The sequence below is a fragment of the Myotis lucifugus genome, unplaced genomic scaffold (genome assembly GCF_000147115.1).
Source record: "Myotis lucifugus unplaced genomic scaffold, Myoluc2.0 scaffold_26, whole genome shotgun sequence".
NCBI classification, from domain to species: Eukaryota; Metazoa; Chordata; class Mammalia; order Chiroptera; family Vespertilionidae; genus Myotis; species Myotis lucifugus.
The window spans coordinates 9412286-9425669 of NW_005871074.1; the positions used below are offsets into that span (position 1 = coordinate 9412286).

The 13384-nt window shown below is 36.5% G+C and overlaps 1 protein-coding gene across 1 annotated transcript in view; it reads right to left on the minus strand.

Moving 5' to 3' along the window:
- The window catches only part of ADAM18 (ADAM metallopeptidase domain 18), a 77991-nt gene that overhangs the window by 55142 nt on the left and 9465 nt on the right, over window positions 1-13384 (minus strand). Inside the window, exons 4-7 of the mRNA XM_014453660.1 lie at window positions 12772-12850; window positions 12336-12412; window positions 9215-9392; window positions 1167-1232 (exon numbers count right to left, since the gene is read on the minus strand). Coding sequence (XP_014309146.1) covers window positions 1167-1232; window positions 9215-9392; window positions 12336-12412; window positions 12772-12850 — 400 coding nt within the window. The remainder of the gene's footprint in view (window positions 1-1166; window positions 1233-9214; window positions 9393-12335; window positions 12413-12771; window positions 12851-13384) is intronic.

The window sequence follows — 13384 nt, forward strand, 5'->3', positions numbered from 1 at the left end:
TTCAGTAAAAAAATGCATCTTTTAGAAAATTTTCAATGAAAAAAATAAACACATAAATATTGATGGAAATGCCATATCAAAACTTATGTAACTACAAACAAAAACATGTATTTGTAGATCAAAGAATACAAAATTTCAATTATAAGAAGAATAAATTGTGAGGTTCTAATGTATAAAATAGTGACTAGAGTTAATTATATGGTACTATATACTTGAAAGGAACTGAGAGTAGATCTTTTTTTAAAATATGTTTTTATTGATTTTAGAGAGACAGAAACATCGATGAGAGAGAAACATTGATCAGATGCCTCCTGCATGCCTCTACTGGGGATCAAGCCCACAACCAAGGCATATGCCCTGACCTGGAATTGAACTGGTGACCTCTTGATTGATGGGTCAATGCTCAACCACTGGGACACACTGCTGGGCTGAGAGTAGGTCTTAAATGTTCTCACAATACACATACAAGACACACACAAAAAAAGAAGGAAGGAAGGGAGGGAGGGAGGGAGGGAGGAAAAGAGGAGGGGAGGAAGGAGAAAGAAAGAAAGAAAGAAAGAAAGAAAGAAAGAAAGAAAGAAAGAAAGAAAGAAAGAAAGAAAGAAAGAAAGAAAGAAAGAAAGAAAGAAAGAAGGAAAGAAAGAAAGAAAGAAAGAAAGAGAGTTAACTATGTGAGGTGATAGATGGGTTTATTATATTGATCTTGGTAATTATTCCACAATATATGTGTATATCAAATCATCATGTACACTTTAAATATATACAATTACATATTACAACTATTTGAAATAAAGTTGAAAAAGTGTTAAGTAAATTTGTAAGATCGTAAATACCTGCTATGTTCAAAGAAAACATAAGACCAAAGAGGCTACAGCAAGGCAAGACTTAGAAAATGGGGTCAAAGAGATACTGGGCTGAGCTGGGGATGAAGCATGGAATAGACAGTGTAACACATTCTAGGCTAGTTTTAGCTTTTAGTAATAATTAATACCTAAAACAAAGCATCTTTATTTGGAAATAATAAAACAATTCCAAATTTTTAATTTTGTGCTTTGAAATTGAGAAAAATTTCATTAAGTTTAAAGAAAGAAAGAGTGAGAGAGAAAAAGAGAGAGACAGGATTGAAGATTGAGGAATGCAGGGGAGGAGGAGATGGTTTGACTTACCAAAGCTTTTTCCACTATAATATGCATTTCTAGATATTGGGGTAATAGTTTTGAAAGAGTTTTTTCCTGGGGAAACAAATGGATTGAGCAAATGATAATATATATTAAATTTATTAAATACAAGAAGTAGTATGTAAAGAAGGCAAACAGAATGCATAAAATATCTTCATAAGGACTTTTTTTGAAATTCAATTTTTTATTTGCATATATTGTAATAAATGGCAAGGGAATGCTCACTTTGATTTTTAAGAAAACAAAAACAAGTACTTTAAAAAACTAACAATTCAGAGAAAATTTACAAATTATTATTACAGAGTCCCTGTGGCCTTAAATATAAAAATTAGTTACAAACAAAAAAATTCACTTAACATATATTCTAAATTTAAATAATTCCAGTGAGCTTGTGAGAGTGATGAATGAGTCTAAGTACTCTGTATTCATATTAAATGAGGAAAAAATGAGTAGAAATATATACATTCTATTGTCTTCAACTCATGCAAATCTACATTATTAAAAGAACTCTTGAGAATTTTTTATGAATTGTCCTCCTAAAAACTATGGGAACACCCAACTGTGTCACAATAAAAATATTTCATTCATTCAGCAGAAAAACATGGGGAAATTTTGAGAACTCACCGTCTACACAGGAATTCAGGTAAATAGTGTGACTTGCACTGTCAACCACATGGGTGCACAGGGAAGAACAGAATGTACAAGAGCAGAAGCAATCCTGTAGCCCCGGGCATAGGCTTTAAGTTCCTTCTGATGTGATCTTATAATTCTTGCCTGTGCCAGCAGCCAGCTATAAATCATCAGCTTATTACATCATCACTTGGCACTTTAATGGCAACTTTCATGTGAGCTACTAGTACATCTTAAACATATTACAATGCCATTTCCCATATATAAATTTCAAAGAAACCAAAATTTCATTCTTGACCCAAGCATATCATTCACTAAATATAATAGTAAGAAAGGTACTGGGTCTAGGTTAGCCTAGGTTAAAGCAAATAAACAAGCAAACTGGACTCAGTGGGTAGAGCCCATGTTTAAATGTTTGCTTACATTTCCATAGGAAAGTAAAATATGCCTGCATTCCATACACAAGGTTGGGCAAAAGTAAATTTACAGTTGTTCACATGGAAAACAATATAGTATTTAATAATAATACAAGAATAAACTGTGTTTTGCATACTCACCACTGTAAGCCTACTTTTGCCTACATGTATGTGTTGTTGTCATTCTCTGTGTGTATGACCACATGTATATATGCAGTGTTGTAGGAAAAAAGTTCTCTTAACTTTTATCAACCCTTAGTAGTCTTATAATAATGGTGATCATAAGATTTGTTATTTAAACTGAAATAATGTGCAGCAGGAAAAAGGGCACTAAAATAATTTAAATTATATCATTATTAAAATTGATATTTAGTTCAATTTTATTAGTTCAAATCTTTCTACTCAAAAGTGATTTCCAAAACACTATATCTGAGTATACAAAGCTAAAACTTTTTAAACCTTTTCATTGATTAAAAATAGCATAGCCACATGGACATCAACATCATGGCAGAATCAGCATCAACAAGTTGGATAATTACAATTAAACAAAGGATCCCTTGTTCAACGCAGAGACATCTGAGTGATCCACACATCAGTCCATCTGAAAGTGGGCACATTGGAACAGTAAGGGAGGCAGGTTGGGGGAAGAAACATCCCTGCCTAAAAGTCTATTGTGGTGAAACCTGGCGGCAGTAGTAGAGATGAGGAGGATTTATGGTGGTCATTGCTGACAAAGAGAGAAACCTGTGGTCTTGTGGTAGCCATTACTGATTTAGAGGCAAAACCTCAAACCCACATACCTACATCCTCTAGCCCATTGCAGCAGAACCCAGTAGAGGTGGGACCTATTGAAGAAGCAGAGATACACATTGGTAATAGGAGGAGTGCCGGGAGCTCCCAGGCCCAGAGCCTCACTACCCTCTATATCCCACCATGAGATGGCGCTCCAAAACAGTGGCAACCCAGGCACAAAGTGGACATCCAAGACCCCAGGAAATACAGGATATTTTCCATGACAGGCCACACCAAGCCACTAAGATTCCAGTGCTATTAAGAGAAAACAAAAACTTGCACTATAGCATCATCTACTGAAAAACAAATGAAGGACCTCTTTAGAAGCCTGCTGAATTGTTAAAAACAAAGAGTAACTAAAAGAGACTTCATTATCTCAAATGTACAGGCACAGAAACAATCCATCAAGTATCATGAATAACCAATGCAAAAAGTTAACAAAGAAAGAAAATAAAGTCTCCAGAAACCAAATTCAAAGACAGGGAAGACGGTGATTCAAATGACAGAATTCAAGAATGCAGTTATTAAACAAACAAACAAACAATCAAACCTTAACAAGATATCAAAACACTCATAAAGGCAGTTCAGTGATTTTTAGGAACAAAATTAATGAACAAAGTATGTACTTTACCAAAGTGATTGAAAGTATTATAAAAAAAAAGAAACAGAAATTCTTGAGCTAAAGAACTCAATAAATGAGATGAGTAATTAAAGCATGAGAAATAAAGCATATCACATGAAAGAGGTAATTAGTGCTCTTGATGATTGAAACAGAAATGGCTCAGGAGGAAGAAGAGAGAGAACAAAAATAAAAAAAATAATAAAAGAGTTCTACAAAAACTATATGACTCCATTAGAAACAACAAAGTAAGGATAATGGGTATAGCCAGAGAAGAAGAGAGGGAGAAGGGAACATAGAATGTATTCAAAGAAATAATTGGTAAGAAATTCCCAAACCTATGAAAAGTGTTCAAATACAAAAGCTAAAAGAACACCTAATTATTTCAATGCAAAAAATAGCCCTAGCCGGTTTGGCTCAGTGGATAGAGCCTCAGCCTGTGGACTGAAAGGTCCCAGGTTCGATTCTGGTCAAGGGCATGTACCTTGGTTGCGGGCACATCCCCAGTGGGGAGTGGGCAGGGAGCAACTAGTCGATGTTTCTCTCTCATCGATGTTTCTAATCTAACTGTCTATCCCTCTCCCATAAAATATATTTAAAAAAATCTTCTCCAAGACTCATTATATGAAAACTGTCAAAAGTTCATTACAAAGAAAGAATTCTTAAGGCATCCAGGGTGTAAAACAATGTACCCTGCCAAGGAAATCCCATTAAGCTATCATTAAATTTTTTTTAGTGAAAACATCACAAGGCAGGAGAGAGTCACAAGGCAGGAGAGAGTGGACAAAAATATTCAAAATATTGAAAGAGATAACCAACCAGCCAAAAATAATATATCCTGCAAAGCCACCCTTTAGATATGAAGGAGAAATAAGTGCTTTCCCAGACAACAAAAGTTGAGAGAATTCACCACCAGAAGATCTGTATTACAAGAAATGTTAAAAGAAGTTCTTCTAGCAGAATCATAAAGAAAAAATGGTATACAAAATTTTGAATAAATGACAGACAGAAACTTACAAAGCTACTTCAAAAAGAGAGCATTAAACACTTAATTATATCATAAAAGTTAAAGGGGGAAAAGCATTAAAAGTAACCTACTGCAATTTGGCAATGAACACATAACATAAAAAGGGATAATTTGTGTGAGTGTGTGTGGGGGGATAGGATGAGTGAAGAACACAAGTACAGGTGAATGTATATGAGGCAATAAGAAGGAAAAGGACTATGGTATGTATAAGACATTTTACAAAAACCTAATAGTAACCATAAAACAAAAATTCAGAGCTAAGACATGAAACATAAACAAAAGAGGAAACAGAGAAAAAAGTCATAGGAAACCACCCAACTAAAGTAACAGACAAAAACACAAGAGGAAAAAGACAATGGGCATACAGAGCAACCAGAAAATAAAAGATAAAATGGCTGCAGTAAGTCTTTATCTATACTAATAAAAGGGTAATATGCTAATTATACTGGATCAACTGGACATCTTCCGGACATCCGACTTCCTTCTGGACAAAGCCATGGTGGTGGGGGCTGAGGCAGAGAAGGTTAGGGGCGATCAGGCTGGCAGGGAAAGGCAGTTAGGGGGTGGCCAGGCTGGTAGGGGGGCAGTTAGAGGGCAACCAGGCCAGCAGGGGGGGGGAGTTAGGGAGTGGCCTGGCTGGCAGGGAGGCATTTAGGGGGCAACCAGGCCAGCAGGACACCAGTTAGGGGGCTATCAGGCCAGCAAGCAGAGGCAGTTAGGGGCTATCAGTTAGGCAGGTAGAGTGGTTAGGGGCAATCAGGCAGGCAGGCAGGCAAGCAGTTAGGAGCCAGTGGTCCTGGATTGCGAGAGGGATGAAGCCTAAACCGGCAGTCGGACATTCCCCCGAAGGGTCCCAGATTGGACAGGGTGCAGGCTGGGCTGAGGGACACCCTCACCACCACCACCGGGCCTCTAGTATATCAATAGTTATGCTAAATAGAAATAGATTGAACTCACAAATCAAAAGGCACAGAGTAGGGGGATGGATTAAAAAACAATTTAAGACCCACTTGAAGTCTTTAAGTGACTTCAAGAGACTTAGCTCCAAAAACAAACAGGCTCAAAGTGAAGAGGTGGAAGATGATACTCTAAGCAAATGGCATTCGGAGGAAAGCAGAAACAATAGTACTTATATCAGACAAAGGAGATTTCAAAACAAAAAAAGGTACCATGAGACAAAGATGGACATTTCAGAATGATAAAGGGGACAATTCTTTAAGAAGACATAATACTTATCTATCTATCTATCTATCTATCTATCTATCTATCTATCTATCTCTATCTATCTATCTATCTATCTATCTATCTATCTATCTATCTATCATCTATCTCCACCCTGGCAGTGCCAAAATATAGAAATCAATTACTAACAGACCCAAAACAAAAAAATGACACCAATACAATTATAATATGAAATGTGAATACCCCATGGCCAGCAATGAATATATCTTCCAAACAGAAAGTCAGTAAGGAAATATTGGCCTTAAATGATACATTAGGGGAAATGAACTTAATTAATATTACTATAACTTTCCATCTCAAAAAGACAGAATACACATTTTTCTCAAGTGCACACAGAACTTTCTCAGGGATAGACTATATGTAGGTGAACACAACTAGTTTCAATAAATTTAAGAAAGTTGAATTTGTACTAGTATATTTTCTAACTATAATGATATGAATCTGAAAATCAACTACAAAAAAAGAGCTGGAAAAACCACAAATATATGGAGATTAAACAACATGTTACTGAACAACTATTGGATCAAAGAATAAACAAAACAAGGTATCAAAAGTTACATAGAAACAAATGAAGCTAAAAGTATAAGATATAAAAACTTGGGGGAGTCATCAAAAGCAGTGCTAAGAGGACAGTTTATAGCATTACAGGCCTACATCGAGAAATAAACAACAACAAAAAATCTCAAATAAGAAATCTAACATTATAACTTAAAGAAACAGAAAAAGAATAACAAATTAAGCACAAAACCAGGAGAGGGGAGGAAATAATAAAGATCAAAGTCAAAATAAATGAAATAGAGAAAAAAGGATAGTAGAAAAAAATAATAAAATGAAGAGATGGCAATTTAAAAAGATAAAATTGTCAGGCCTCTAGTTAGACTCACTAAGAAAAAAGAGAGAAGACTCGAATGAAATCCGAAATAAAGACAAGAAGCTACAATGGACACCAGAGTGGATACCTAGAAGAAACTGACAGATTTTTAAAGGGAAACAAGCTTCCTAGACTGAAACCAAAAGAGACCAATCTCTAGTAAGAAAATTGAAACAGTAATCAAAAACCTCCCAAAAAACCAAAAATCTAGGAGCAGATGCCTTCACTGGTGAATTCTACCAAACATTCAAAGAAGATTTAATATCAATTATTTTTAACCTCTTCCAAAAAATTAAGGAAGAAAGAGTATTTTGTAACTCATTTTATGAGGCCAACATTACCCTGACAGCACTATCAAATATACCAACATACTCATAATAAGAGTACCAGAAAGTAAGAAGATGGATAAAGAGGTAGAAAGAATTCATGGCCAGAAATTTCTCAAATTTAGTGAAAAATATTTATTTAAACAACCAGGAAGTTCTATGAATTCCAGCTAGGATCAACTCAAAGAGATCCACTCAAAGACACATCATAACAAAACTGGTATAAAGCAAAACAAACAAAAAAAGAATCTTAAAAGAAGCAACAGAGAAGGGACTCATCATATACACTGAGTGGCCAGATTATTAAGACCACCCCATCAGTACTTCGTTGGGCCACCTTTTGCCTTCAATACTGCAGCGATTCTTCTTGGCATTGACTCCACGAGATGTTGAAAGGTGATGCGAGGAATCTGACACCATGCCTGATGAATAGCACTGTCCAGTTCTGTGAGATTTGATGGTTGTGGAACTAGCTGCCTGATGGCTCTTTTAACTTCGTCCCACAAATGCTCAATTGGATTGAGATTTGGTGATTGTGGGGGCCACCTAAGCAAGGTGAAGTCTCCCTCATGTTCTTTTTTATTTTTTTAAATATATTTTTATTGATTTCAGAGAGAAATGGAGAGGGAGAGAGAGAGAGAAACATCAATGATGAGAGAGAACCATTGATTGTCTGCCTCCTGCACACCCCCAACTGGGGATTGAGCCCACAACCCAGGCAGGCATGTGCCCTTGACCGGAATTGAACCTAGGACCCTTCGGTCCGCAGTCCGATGCTCCATGCACCAAGCCAAATCACCTGCCGTGGTCGGCAAACTGCGGCTCATGAGCCACATGAGGCTCTTTGACCCCTTGAGTGTGGCTCTTCCTAGGCCATAGGAGTACCCTAATTAAGTTAATAACAATGTACCTACCTATATAGATTAAGTTTAAAAAATTTGGCTCTCAAAAGAAATTTCAATCATTGTACTGTTGATATTTGACTCTGTTGACTAATGCATTTGCCGATCACTGACAATCCTCATGTTTTTAAAACCACTTCTGCACAATATGAGCACCGTGGCATGGTGTATTGTCTTGTTGGAAGAAGCCATCTCCATTGGGATAGGCCATCAACATGATAGGATGAACCTGATCAGCAATGATACTTAGGTATGTTGTGCTATTCAGACGTTGTTCCACACGAATTAAAGGGCCCAAATCATGCCAGGAAAACATGCCCCAAACCATAACACTGCCCCCACCAACTTGAAGGGTTGTACTCATGCATGTGGGGTGCATGCTTTCATGCTGTTTCTGCCAAATTCTCACTCTGCCATCTGCATGATGCAACTGGAAACGTGATTCATCGGACCACATGACTTTTTTCCAATGTTCGACTGTCCAATCCTTGTGTTCCTGTTGGAATTGGAGACGTTTTATCTTGGTAACTGCTGACATCAAAGGTGTTCGAACAGGCCTCTGGCTTCCATATCCCATAGGATGCAGTGTACGGCTAGTCTGCCTACAAACATCAGGTGGTCATAATAATCTGGCCACTCAGTGTATAAGAATCCTTAATATGTTTAATAATAACTGAATTTTCATCATAAAACTTGGAGTCCATAAGATAGCAAGTTGAAATATTCAAAGTGATGAAAGGAAAACACCTGTCAACCAAAAGTTATATTCCAGCCTACAGATAAATTGAAAGAGTTTAATGTAGACAAATGATTATTTATTTTAGAAAGATATGTTTTGGTAGTAAAGTTATGCAACAAAAATATGTAAAAATATTAAAAGTATTTTTCCCAGGAAACAGTGATAACTGTTAGTAATAACTAATAGTGATTCTATTTTTCCCCTATTTCTAAATTTTATTTAACATTATGAATTTTTATTTAAATACAAGAAAAAGAAATGATACGTAATTATCATAAAACAATAAGCTTGCAATATGTTATATAATTTTTCATATTTTAGGTGGAATATGGGTGTTTTGTTTAAAGATAAAGAAAAAAGATACCAAATTTAATATTCCTACTCAACTGCTAAGCAGTTCTTTTTCCCAATTAATAAAGATCTACAGAAGTAATTTCATGGTATGTCATAACTTCAGAATTATTGTAGTTACCTGTGAGCTTAAGTAACTTTTATAGGTCTGGTTTTTCTGCCAAATATTGCTGTAATTTTCTATTAACATTGGTATATCTGTATTGTTATTTTTTACTTGATAAATTATGTGTTCAAATCTTGCCGAAGATTCCAATGGTTCAATTCCATAGCTGATATTTTCAAACTGAAGGAATCCCCTGTATATTTAGAAAGCAATGGCAAAAAAATCCTAAAAATGATCACATTAAAACTACAATATAAAATATTGTAAGAAATTATGAACCAGAGTAAATAACATGTTTTAAAGGCACTTTTCCCTCTATTTTTTTTGTCTACCATTAATAACTTAACCACATTTGCCTTATTATTTTCTCACATATTAAAGAACTAAATAAATGGAAGTGTATTTGGTATTTTCTGTATAGAAATCACATTCATTCAAAATATATTACTTAAGGACAAGTAATAACTGGGAAACAAGATGTTTGTTGGCTATTTCAAGAAGAAAGTTTCTGTTTTTACAGAGATTAGGATAAGGGAAAGCAGGAATACAGAGTGAATATTTAAAGAGGTTGATATAAATTAAAACGACATTCAGAGAATGCTAGTTTTCTGAGTTGACATGAGTAAATTTTATAAATCAGGCAAACAAAAACTAAAGGGAAGTTAGAGTGTATTATCTGTTCTGGATTCATCTTCCTTGATAAACTTACCACCTACCTCTTTCATCATTAATGATGAAAATTACTTTTCTTGACCCTTTACTTCTACGTCCCCTTCATTTAGCAACCATCAGCTTGTTATCTATAAGTCTGTTTGTTTTGCTTTGTTTATTTAATTATTTTGTTTTAGAATCCAAATATATATGAAATCATGATGTTTGTGTTTCTCTGTCAGACTTATTTCACTTAGCATAATACCCTCTAGGTCCATCTATGTTGTCACAAATGGAAAGATTTTATTCTTTTTTATGGATGAGTAGTATTCCATTGTATATGTACCACATCTTCTTCATCCATTCACTAGAGGCTCAGTGCATGAAATTCATGCACTGGGGTGGGGGTCCTCAGCCTGGCCTGTGCCCTCTCACAGTCTTGGACCCCTCGGGGGATGTCTGCCTGTCAACTTAGGCCCGATCCCTCTCGAAGTCTGGGGCTTTCGCATTCTAGGACCCCTCACTCCTTACCGCCTGCCTGCAGTGGAGGCGGTAGAGGCTCCCTCCACTGCCGCTGCGCTCACCAGCCATGAGCCTGGCTTCTGGCTGAGCGGCACTCCCCCTGTGGGAGTGCACTTACCACTAGGGGGCAGTTCCTGCATTGAGCATCTGTCCCCTGGTGGTCAGTGTGCATCATAGCAACCAGTCGTTCTGGTGGTTGTTCCGCTGTTCATTTCACCATTAGGTCAATTTGCATATTAAGGTTTTAGTATATAAGACTGACTGATAGACATTTAGATTGCTTCTATTAATGCTGAAGTAAACATAGGAGGACATATATCTTTTCAAGTTGATGTTTTTTTTTATTTTCTGTGGATGAATATCCTTAAGTGAAATTGCTGGGTCATGTGGCAGCTCTATGTTTAATTTTTTAAATTAAATTTATTGTGGTGATATTGGTTAATAACATTATATAGGATTCAAATGTACATTTCTATGATACATGATCTGTATATTACATTGTGTGCCCACCACCCAAAGTCAAATCTTGTACTGCCACCCCTTCACCCTTCACTGCCGCACCTTTCCCTCTGGTAACCACCATACTATTGTCTGTGTCTATGAGGTTTTCTTGCTCATCCATTCCTTTCAGTTTATATCCCACATATGAGTGAAATCATATGGTTCTTAACTTTTAAAAAATGTATATTTTTATTGATTTCAGAGAGGAAGGGAGAGGAAGAGAGAGAGATGGAAACATTAGTGATGAGAGAGAATCATTGATCAGCTGCCTCCTGCATATACTCCCTACTGGGGACTGAGTCCACAATCCAGGCATGTGCCCTGACCAGGAATCAAACCCTAACCTCCTGGTTCATAGGTTGATACTCAACCACTGAGCCAAACCAGCCTGGCTTGTTCTTAAATTTCTCAAGATCCATCGATGTTGTCGCAAATGGCAGTATTTCATCTTTTCTTACTACTGACTAGTATTCCATTGTATATATGTACCACATCTTCTTTTTCCAATTTTCTATTGAAGGACACTTTGAGTTGAATAATGCTGCAATGAACATATAGGTACATATATCTTCGAGAACAAATGTTTAATTTTTTTGAGGCATATTCATACAGTGGGGCCTTGACTTACAAGTTTAATTCGTTCTGAGACTGAGCTCATTAAGGAGCTTGTTAAGGAGCTCATTAACTCAAATTACTCTGTCAACTCAATGCAAAAAATCGGCCGAGAGACAGCTGGTATCTCAAAAAAACTCGTTAGTCGGGACACTCGTAAGTCAAGGCCCCACTGTACTGTTTTTCATAGTGAATGCACCAATTTACAATCCCACCAACAGTGTGCAAGGATTCCCTTTTCTCCACATGCTCACCAGTACTTGATATTTGCCAATCTTTTTTATGATAGCCATTCTGACAATTATGAAGTGATATCTTATTTTGGTTTTGATTTTCATTCCCCTGATGATTAGTAATGTTGAGCATCTTTTCATATGTCTGTTGACCACCTATATGTCTTCTTTGGAGACATATCTAAGTCCTCTGAGGTACCTTCCTAATTAGTTGTTTTATGTGTGATACTGAGAGTACCTTAACTGTGAGCAAAATATGTCCCTGTTTTAATAACTAATTAATATCATATTCCATAGCTATTTAAGACAACTGATAGATAACTCAGCTATAATGTTTAGGAAAATGTTCTAAACTTTCCTTTACTGAAACTATCTTTTTCTGCATAGTATATTCAAAATACTCCAGCCAGGTTTTCCTGGGGTTATTTCATTTGAATAGGCAGTAACCACTAGCTACAAATACTTACACTTTTTAAAAAAGAAGGTAATCATAAAGAAAACTTTCATATTTGGATTCCTCTTAAACCTTACTATATTTGTGTCTGCTAATCACTAAGTTTCATTTTGAAGTGCATCCTAAGTTTTTCATGTGTAAATATTCTCTAAGATGTTATTACCTGAGACCAGAACAAATGCTGAGTGTTGCAGCTGAATTCGGAAAGTTTGCAGCATATCCTTGGTAATGGCAATGCATCTGAAAGATAGTATAGAAAGGCAAATAAATTAATTCTTTATGAATAAAATATGTATGGTAAAATATTATAGATGATTCAAAATGTTAAAAGATTATATATTATACAAAATTTATTTATGCATATTTTTAGGGAAAAACATTTTTTACTACTCTCCTTACTTTGTACCTCCTAAGTGTCCATGAATATTACCTCAACATTTCATCTTATTTCTATGTACAACAATCAACCTCTTAACATATCATAATTATATGGAATAAAATATTTACTTAAACTATAAACATAGAACAAACATATCTCAATGATAATATGTCCATTCCAATAAAGCAACATATAATAATAAATGTCTAAGACATCTTACCTTAAAATATGAAGAATCAGTATGCAAAGATCCAGTTTCATTAAATGTATAAACCAAAAAGTCCTGGGATAAGAATGAACTAAGAAACAACAACAAACTGTTTGAATAATGAATTTAATATGAATTAAACATTACAGTAATAAAAGTAAATATAAAATTTATTAGGATCATATAATAATACTAGAGGCCCGGTGCACAAAAATTCATGCACGGGGGGGGGGGAGGTCTCTCAGTCTGACCTGCCCCCTTTCACAGTCTGGGAGCCCTCAGGGGATGTCCTATTGATGGCTTAGGCCTGCTCCTCACAGGGGGCGGGCCTAAGCTGCAGTCTGGCCTCCCTCTGTGGGAGGTGACCGGGCCAATCATGGGAAGGCACTGCCCCCATCACCCTGCTGCTGCTGCCACTGACAGCCACTGCAGCTGCCAGCCCTCGGCCTTTGCTGCCCACAACTGCCCTCCCCTGCCGGCCTGATCACCCACAACTGACCTCCCTTGCCGTGACCCGCCTCCTCCACTGGGACCTGCCTCCTCTGCACAAGGCAGCAGAGATGCTGGGACCAGCATCCTCTGCTCCAGGGCAGAGCAGCCGGACCCCCAGGCCTCACCACTCAGA